Consider the following 8,970-nt stretch of genomic DNA (forward strand, 5'->3'; position numbering starts at 1 on the left):
TCAGAGCATCCCCCAGGCCCGGGGCCGGGCCCAGGCCGGATTCCCCTGCCCCGGTGACGCAGATCCCCAGGAAGGCGATCCCGGCCCAGGAGCCCCTTCTGCCGGGGATGCGGTGCCAGCCCCTGCCCCGGGCCTTGGCTCACGGCCCGGTCACGTTGTGCCATTACCTCATGTGCTGTCACCTCCTCCTGCCCGCCCGGCCTGCCGTAACACTGCTTTGGTCCTCTGAAAACACAGGAGAAAAATGGCTTTTTTAATAGAAATCTCTGTTTATATCATTTATATCTGTTAAATCTATATGTATAAATATCTATAATATATCTATATCTATATCTATTATATCTATATATATAAATAGCTATAATACATCTATATCTATTATATCTATATGTATAAATATCTATAATATATCTATATCTGTATCTATTAAATCTATATGTATAAATATCTATAATATATCTATATCCATATCTATATCTATTATATCTATATAAATATGTATAATATATCTATATCTATAATATATCTATATCTATAATATATCTATATCTATATCTATAAATATCTATAATATATCTATATCTATTATATCTATATCTATAAATATCTATAATATATCTATATCTATTATATCTATATCAATAACTATCTATTTATATCGAGGGTGAAAGCGTCCACCCAGGCGACATCAGACAGGACCCGTCCTGCAGCTCTGGGGGTTTATAAACCACACAGGGAGGGTTGGTTTTCTCACCTGGGGCAGTGCTGCTGTGCCAGGCCCAGCTCTGGGGGTTTATAAACCACACAGGGATGGTTGGTTTTCTCACCTGGGCACTGCTGCTGTGCCAGGCCCAGCTGAGGGTTCATAAACCAGGGAGGGTTGGTTTTCTCACCTGGGCACTGCTGCTGTGCCAGGACCAGCTCTGGGGGTGAGGGGAGGTCCCCATGATGTCCTGAAGGCCCAAATTCCAGCCTCACTGAGCACTGCAGTGTCACTACAGGACACAAAATGAGTGACAAGCACAGAGTCAGGTCTCCAGGACAAAAAGAGGGAAGTTTATGTCTTTAGTTCGGTTTATATGGATTTTGGACAGTGACCATTGATTGGACGATGAAGCTGACACCTCTCCCATCACACTGATCAAACTAGAAGTCCATCAATTGTCCCTCCTCAAGAGAAGAATGATAAACAATGACAGTTTACAATAACATCACTTTGTTTACCTGAAAATCTGTGAGAAACTCCACTACAAAAATCCAAACATCAGAGGGCTGGAAAAAAAAAATCAGGGCGACACTGCAGGGTGAAAATTTGCCTTTGTTTTACTGAAACCCTTGGCCTGGTCACTGCCCTGGGCTCTCCTCATCCCCTGTGAGGAGACAAAGGGGGAATAACGGGGATTCCACTGAGCATTTCCACGCTCTGATCCTTGCCTGCCCCTCTCCATCCCCTCTGACCCTCGGGGCTCATTCCCTGAGTGCCCAGGGGGGTTTGGTGCCTCTTTGCCCCTGTGCCAGAGGCAGCAGCAGCAGCAGTGGCAGCTCCCCAGGTGAGGGGAGGTGCTGCCAGACACAAATCCCCGGGATCTGCCCAAGGTGACGCCGTGACTCATCCTGGGGCCAGGAATAGCTCGGGAGAAGGGCCCTTCACCTGCTGGGATGGCCCTGGGCAGGGGGAAAGGCCCTGGCACATCTGGGACATAACCCTGCACATCTGGGACACGGCCCTGGGCAGGGGGAAAGGCCCTGGCACATCTGGGATATGGCCCTGGGCAGGGGACATGGCCCCTGCATATCTGGGACACGGCCCCGGCACATCTGGGACACGGCCCTGGGCAGGGGGAAAGGCCCTGGCACATCTGGGACACGGCCCTGCACATCTGGGACATGACCTCAGCACATCTGGGACACGGCTCTGGCACATCTGGGACATGGCCCTGGGCAGGGGACATGGCCCTGGCACATCTGGGACACGGCCCTGGGCAGGGGGGGCATGGCCCTGCACATCTGGGATATGGCCTTGCACATCTGGGATATGGCCCTGGACATCTGGGACACAGCTCTGCACATCTGGGACACGGCCCTGGGCTGGGGACATGGCCCTGGCACATCTGGGACACGGCCCTGCACATCTGGGACACAGCCCTGCACATCTGGGACACAGCCCGGCACATCTGGACACAGCCCTGCACATCTGGCTTTCCAGCACGGAAGAACAGGCACTGAGGGAGATCGGGGAGATCCCCCATCCTTTTTCCACCTCTTTTGCATCCCCAGCCCCACCGAGCTCACCCACTGAGCTGCTCTGTGCTGACAGCAGCAGGTTTATACCCCAAATATTTGTATGAACATCCCTTTAGTGGGTTTGGAGCCAAAACACCCAGAACAAACCTCCCCCTCCCCACCCAAACCGTGCGGTGACAATCCTGTCCCCAACCCCTCCCTGCCTGCCCAGGATCAGCTCCAAACCAGCTCTGGAGATGTGGAGAGCCCCAAAGAGCCCGGCAGGGCCCGGCCTGGCCCCGCAGAGGCTTCAGGGAGGATGTTTGGGGGTGGAAACACTGCCAGGACCCCCAAATCCCCTCTGAAATCTGGGAGGATGGAGAGGTTTGCAGGGTGGGTCTGCCTCCCCCAGCCCGGCCGGGAGCCACGGGCTGGGATAATGTAGAAATGTTTCCGTGGATGGCAGGGACAAGGAGCTCTGCAGAGCTGAGATGTTCCAGAAACACGGGGGTTTATTATTCCAAGGGTGGTGGGTAAAGAGGGCTTTGCCTTCAGCCACCAGCCTGGGCTGGAGCAAAGCCCTAAAGAGAGAATGGGGAGAGAGAGAGAGAAGAGAGAGAGTAGGGGGAAAAAGGGGAGAGGCAAGAGAGCAGAGGGGCAGAACAAGAGAGTAAAGAGAGGAGAGGGGAAGGGCAAAAGAGAAGTGAAGAGGTAAGAGAGGGTAAGAGAGCGATCCCCTTGTTCCAATCCATTCTATCTCTTTTTGTGTTGAATATTCTAATTTACAGTGACCAACCGGCGTGAGATACAAAACCTACAGACTTTGCCTGCAGCCTGTGAGAACTACTACATCACCATGTCATTTTATATTCTAAACTCTACAGACTCCTTTCTCATGCCCTTGTTCCCGGATGTCTTTGCCAAGGTGGAAAGGCAACATTCTTGTCTTTTGTTTTCCCGTCTCCAGCTCATCCCCGTCTTCCTGCCTGCCATGCTCACATCTCCAAACTGGCTTTCATTCCTATTTCACTCACAGGTTTTACATCTGCAGTATTTCTTACCATGCAGTCATATCCATAAGCCCTTCCTGTCCCATCTTTCCCCCCAGGATAACAGAGCTGAGGGAAGGAGCTTTGCCCTCCCCTCCCGGCCGCAGGAGGAGCCGGAATCACCTCCCGCTCCTCATCCAAAAACAGCAGAGAGAGAACGGCCAAATCCGGCCGGGAAACCAGGGGAGGGGGAGGAGAGAGGGAGAGCAAAGCCGGCACCTTTGGCGCTGCCGGGAGGAACGAGAGCGACAAAAGGCATTCACTGGGAAAGAAAATAAAAAAAAAAAAAAAAAAATTATATATATATATATATATATAGCACAGGGCGAATGAGAGCGTGGGGAAGATGCAAACCCAGAGATTTTGCAGCCCCAAAAATCTGCGAGCACCGCAGGGGCCGGAGGGGGAGTGCAAACCTGATGGCTCAGGCTGGTCCCTGCACGCCCGGGGCCTTTGCACACCCTTTTTGCACGCCCGTGTGCACACCCGGGGGCTTTTTGCACGCCCATGGCCTTTGCACGCCCCTGTGCACACCTGTGGTCTTTGCACGCCTTTTTGCACGCCCGTGTGCACACCCGGGGGCTTTTTGCACGCCCATGGCCTTTGCACGCCCCTGTGCACACCTGTGGTCTTTGCACGCCTTTTTGCACGCCTTTTTGCACACCTGGGGCCTTTTGCACGCCCCTTTGCACGCCCGTGCGAGGCCATGCCGGGCACACCCGCACGCGCAGAGATTTGTTAAAAATATCGCGATTATCGGTTAAAAAGGGAGAAGGAAAAGGAAGGGGAGGGGGAGGGGGGGGAATAATGAAAAACCAGAGGGAGAGAGAAAAGGGGGAGGGGAGGAGGGGAGGGGGAGGGGAGGCCAGCGCGTCACGGGAGAGATTTCCTTATTGGGACTCCCTCGCCGACATCCTGAGTCCATATTTGGGCATTTACGTCACGGCGGCCTCGCTGGGGACTCCAGAAATGGCTGCGGCGGAAGGTCGGAGCTGCCCCGCTCCCGCTATAAAGGGGCCGGCGGGGAGGGAGCTCCGGGTGTCCGCTCGGGCTGCGCCTCCGCCGGGCCCTGCCTGCCCCTCCGAGCCTCCCTGAGCCGGCCCGGCCCGGGCCTGGCCCCGCATCGGCCCCCGCATCGCCCCCCGGCACTGCCCTGAGCATCCTTGAGCATCCCCTGGATCATCCCTGAGCATCCCTGAGCTCATCCCTGAGCTCATCCCTCGGCACCCCTGAGCATCCCTGGGCATCCCTGGGCATCACCGGGCTCATCCCTGGGCTCATCCCTGAGCATCTCTGGGCATTCTTGGGATCTCTGCGGGCACCCCGGCTCATCCCTGAGCATCCCTGAGCTCCCCTGGGCATCCCTGGCATCGCTGCGGGCACCCTGAGCTCATCCCTGAGCATCCTTGAGCATCCCCGGGAGGGTCCCCGAGCTCATCTCTGAGCATCCCTGGCATCGCCCGGAGCATCCCTGGCATCCCTGAGCATCTCTTGGATCGCTGCGGGTACCCCGAGCATCCCCCGGCTCATCCCTGAGCATCCCTGAGCTCCCCTGGGCATCCCTGGCATCCCTGGCATCGCCTGGAGCATCCAGCGCTGTCCCTGAGCATCCCCGGAGCATCCCCGGCTCTCCTGGAGCATCCCCGGCTCTCCCGGACCATCCCCGGCTCTCCCGGAGCATCCCCGGCTCTCTGGACCATCCCCGGCTCTCCCGGACCATCCCCGGACCATCCCCGGCTCTCCCGGCTCATCCCCGGCTCTCCTGGACCATCCCCGGCTCTCCCGGCTCATCCCCGGCTCTCCCGGAGCATCCCCGGCTCTCCCGGACCATCCCCGGCTCTCCCGGAGCATCCCCGGCTCTCCTGGACCATCCCCGGCTCTCCCGGAGCATCCCCGGCTCTCCTGGACCATCCCCGGCTCTCCCGGCTCATCCCCGGCTCTCCCGGAGCATCCCCGGCTCTCCCGGACCATCCCCGGCTCTCCCGGACCATCCCCGGCTTTCCCCGAGCCTCCTCGGCCGTGTCTCCAGGGCAGAGATGCTGAACGTTGTGGATTTCTCCTGCCCGGATCCGCTTTATTCCAAGTACGAGGAGAGCTGCGAGATGAAACCGGGGGAGCTGCAGGGCTTGGGGCAGCCCGAGCAGCAGCTCCTGCCCGAGGCCGATTTCCTGGGAGGTAAATGGGGCTGGGGGAGCCGGGAGGGGCTGGGGGATCCATCCAGGGACAGGAAACCTTCCCCTGCTCCGCCCTGGGGCTTCTACAGCGCCCCGCTGGTTCGGGGAGGGGTCCGGGGGGGTTTGGGGGCCGGGGATGGATCCTGGGGGGGGGTTGGGGATGGGATCCTGGGGCGGTTTGGGGGTTGGGGGTTTGAGGATGGATCCTGGGGGGTTTGGGGGCCGGGGATGGATCCTGGGGGGTTTGGGGGTTTGGGGGCCGGGGGATGGATCCCGGGGGGTTTGGGGGTTTGGGGATGGGTCCTGGGGCGGTTTGGGGGTTTGAGGATGGATCCTGGGGGGTCTGGGGAGGTTTGGGGGCCGGGGATGGATCCTGGGGGGTTTGGGGGCCGGGGATGGATCCTGGGGGGGGTTTGGGGCCGGGGATGGATCCTGGGGGGGGTTTGGGGGCCGGGGATGGATCCTGGGGGGGGTTTGGGGGTTTGGGGGCCGGGGATGGATCCTGGGGGGGTTTGGGGGTTTGGGGGCCGGAGATGGATCCTGGGGGGTTTGGGGCCGGGGATGGATCCTGAGGGGTTTGGGGTTTTGGGGGATGGATCCCGGTGCTCCCCCATCCCTCCCCAGCCCGTTCCCCTGTGTCCCTTTCCCCAGGTGAGCTGCTGGGCGCCCCGGGCAGCGTTGGGGCCGTGGATTTCTCCGCGCCCTCCCCTTCCCTCGCCTACAGCGGCAGCTTCTTCATCCGGGCGGTGCCGGAGCGGCCGCAGGACCAGGAATCGCTGCTCAGCCTCATGTCGGGCATCCTGGGCATGTCCCCGTTTTCCCCCGGCGAGGGCCCGCCCCGGCAGCCGGGGGCTCTGTTCCCCAGCCCCGAGGCGGCCCCGGGCCAGCTGGAGCTGTACCCGCCGTGCCAGGCCGAGGGGAGCGCCTTCCCCGAGCCGGGTTATGGTTCTTTTCCTTCGGCCGAGGGAGCCCAGGCCCTGCAGGGAAACAGCCCCCAGTGCTTCTTCCAGCCCAAAGGCGCGGACAGCAAACAGGACACCAAGCTGGGCTCCTCCTCGCCGGGCCTGGACAAGTTCAAAGCCTCCTGCGGGCAGTGGGAGCCGCTGGCCCAGCCTGCCCAGACCTTCCTGCCCGCCGCCTTTTCCTCTGCAGAGGGATTCGGGGTCCCCGAGGGCGGCCCGGGGCTGTTCCCCCCGCTGGGGCCCAGGCTGGAGCCTGCCCTGGGCTGTGCCCCGGACCTGGGGGGGCTGCAGGAGGACCCCGCCTGCTTTCGGGCCCGCTTTGGGCTTTTCCTGCGAGCAGGAAACCTTCCCTGCCCGGGGGATTTCACCGGGGACAAAATGCAGCCCATCCCCGCGCCTTTGCTGCCGGACTTTGACTCTCCCCTGGCCCAACCTGAGATCCTGCCGGGGCTGCTGAGCTCGGCCGAGCTGCTCCATCCTCATCCCTCCCCTTCGGTGCCCCCCGTGGATTTCCTGCCCCCCTCGCTGCTCCCTCCTGCTCCTCTCCCGGAGCCCAAGAAGAAAACGCGGCGCAGCAAATGCTCCTCCAAGTGTTTCTGCCCCAAGCCCCACGAGAAGGCGTTCGCCTGCCCGGTGGAGAATTGTGTCCGCAGCTTCGCCCGCTCGGACGAGCTGAACCGGCACCTGCGGATCCACACGGGCCACAAACCCTTCCAGTGCCGCATCTGCCTCCGCAACTTCAGCCGCAGCGACCACCTCACCACCCACATCCGCACCCACACCGGGGAAAAGCCCTTCTCCTGCGACACCTGCGGCCGCCGGCTTCGCCCGCTCCGACGAGAAAAAGCGGCACAGCAAAGTGCACCTGAAGCAGAAAGCCAGGAGCGAGGAGAAACTCAAGGGCTTGGGGTTTTTCTCCGTGGGGATTTCGTTTGGGACAATCTGAGGGTCGAGAGTGAGACACGACGAGGCGGCCTCGCCGAGGGTTCCCTGAGTGTCTCATGGGAGAGCCGGGATGGGAATTCCCTCCTGGATGGGCCCGGAGAGGAGAGGAGAGGAGAGGAGAGGAGAGGAGAGGAGAGGAGAGGAGAGGAGAGGAGGAGAGGAGAGGAGAGGAGAGGAGAGGAGAGGAGAGGAGAGGAGAGGAGAGGAGAGGAGAGGGAGAGGAGAGGAGAGGAGAGGAGAGGAGAGGAGAGGAGAGGAGAGGAGAGGAGAGGAGAGGAGAGAGGAGAGGAGAGGAGAGGAGAGGAGAGGAGAGGAGAGGAGAGGAGAGGAGAGGAGGATGCCGCGGGCACTGAGCCATCTCACAGCTCCTGTTCCCAGGAGGGGAAAGAAAACCCGTGTACAGACACCAATCACCGCCCAGGTGCGGGTTTTATTCGGTTTTTTGGGCTGTGATTTCCCTGCAGCAGCACCTGGCAGGATGTTCCTGGCTGGAGATTTTCCGGGGGCTGCAGGCTCCGTTCCTTTCTCCCCAGGGAGAGACAGAGACACCACCAGGTTCTGCAACTGGTGCTAAACAGGCCCTTGGGAAAGGTGATTTCAATATCATCATCACCATCATCATCATCATCATCATCATTGTTTGTAAAAAGAACAGGCCTCTATCAGGAATATTTCAAATCCGTGTCTATTTTTCTAATTAAAGATCTGAGCTGATCCAAGCCCTGGCTGAGGTCGCTCTTTGCTTTTCCATCCTCCGTTTCCCGTCGGGTTTTTGAGCTCTGCTGCTGCGCTGTGGGGGAAAAGGTGGTTCTGTGATTAGCAGGGAGAAAAGGGTCCCTCAGAGCATCCCCAAGGCCCAGGTGGGGGAGCAGGGCTTGGTCCCCGTTCCCCATTTCCCCGTTTCCCATTTCCCCATTCCCCATTCCCCATTCCCCATTTCCCCATTTCCCCATTTCCCCATTTCCCCATTCCCCATTTCCCCATTCCCCATTCCCCATTCCCCATATCCCCATTCCCCATTTCCCCATTCCCCATTTCCCCATTTCCCCATTCCCCATTTTCCGCATTTCCCATTCCCCATTCCCCATTTCCCCATTCCCCATTTTCCCCATTTCCCCATTTCCCCATTCCCCATTTCCCCATTCCCCATTTCCCATTCCCCATTCCCCGTTCCCCATTCCCATTCCCATTCCCCATTCCCCATTCCCCATTTCCCCATTCCCCATTCCCCATTTCCCCATTCCCCATTTCCCCCATTCCCCATTTCCCCATTTCCCCATTCCCCATTCCCCATTTCCCTGTTCCCATTCCCCATTTCCCCATTTCCCCATTCCCCATTTTCCCCATTTCCCCATTTCCCCATTCCCCATTTCCCCATTCCCCATTTCCCATTCCCCATTTCCCATTCCCCATTCCCATTCCCCATTCCCCATTCCCCATTTCCCCATTTCCCCCATTCCCCATTCCCCATTTCCCCATTTCCCCCATTCCCCATTCCCCATTTCCCTGTTCCCATTCCCCATTTCCCATTTCCCATTTCCCATTTCCCATTTCCCCCATTCCCCATTTCCCCATTTCCCCATTTCCCCCCATTCCCCGTTCCCCATTCCCCATTTC

The 8,970-nt window shown here is 58.8% G+C and overlaps 2 protein-coding genes across 2 annotated transcripts in view; both read left to right on the forward strand.

The window, feature by feature from the left end:
• Positions 1-5,308: 5,308 nt before the first annotated feature.
• Positions 5,309-7,442, forward strand: EGR4 (early growth response 4; the record flags this gene model as incomplete). Its single annotated transcript, XM_083861584.1, is given in 5 exon segments — positions 5,309-5,447; positions 6,098-6,714; positions 6,716-6,767; positions 6,770-7,230; positions 7,232-7,442. Coding segments are annotated over 5 exon segments (1,392 nt in total). The 3' UTR covers positions 7,355-7,442.
• Positions 7,443-7,690: 248 nt separating this feature from the next.
• The window catches only part of FBXO41 (F-box protein 41), a gene marked incomplete at both ends in the record, with an annotated part of 12,394 nt that continues 11,114 nt past the window's right edge, over positions 7,691-8,970 (forward strand). Inside the window, 2 exons of the mRNA XM_083862342.1 lie at positions 7,691-7,774; positions 7,887-7,991. Coding sequence (XP_083718468.1) covers positions 7,691-7,774; positions 7,887-7,991 — 189 coding nt within the window. The remainder of the gene's footprint in view (positions 7,775-7,886; positions 7,992-8,970) is intronic.

This window comes from Zosterops lateralis, assembly GCF_965231275.1.
Source record: "Zosterops lateralis genome assembly, chromosome: 5".
NCBI lineage: Eukaryota > Metazoa > Chordata > Aves > Passeriformes > Zosteropidae > Zosterops > Zosterops lateralis.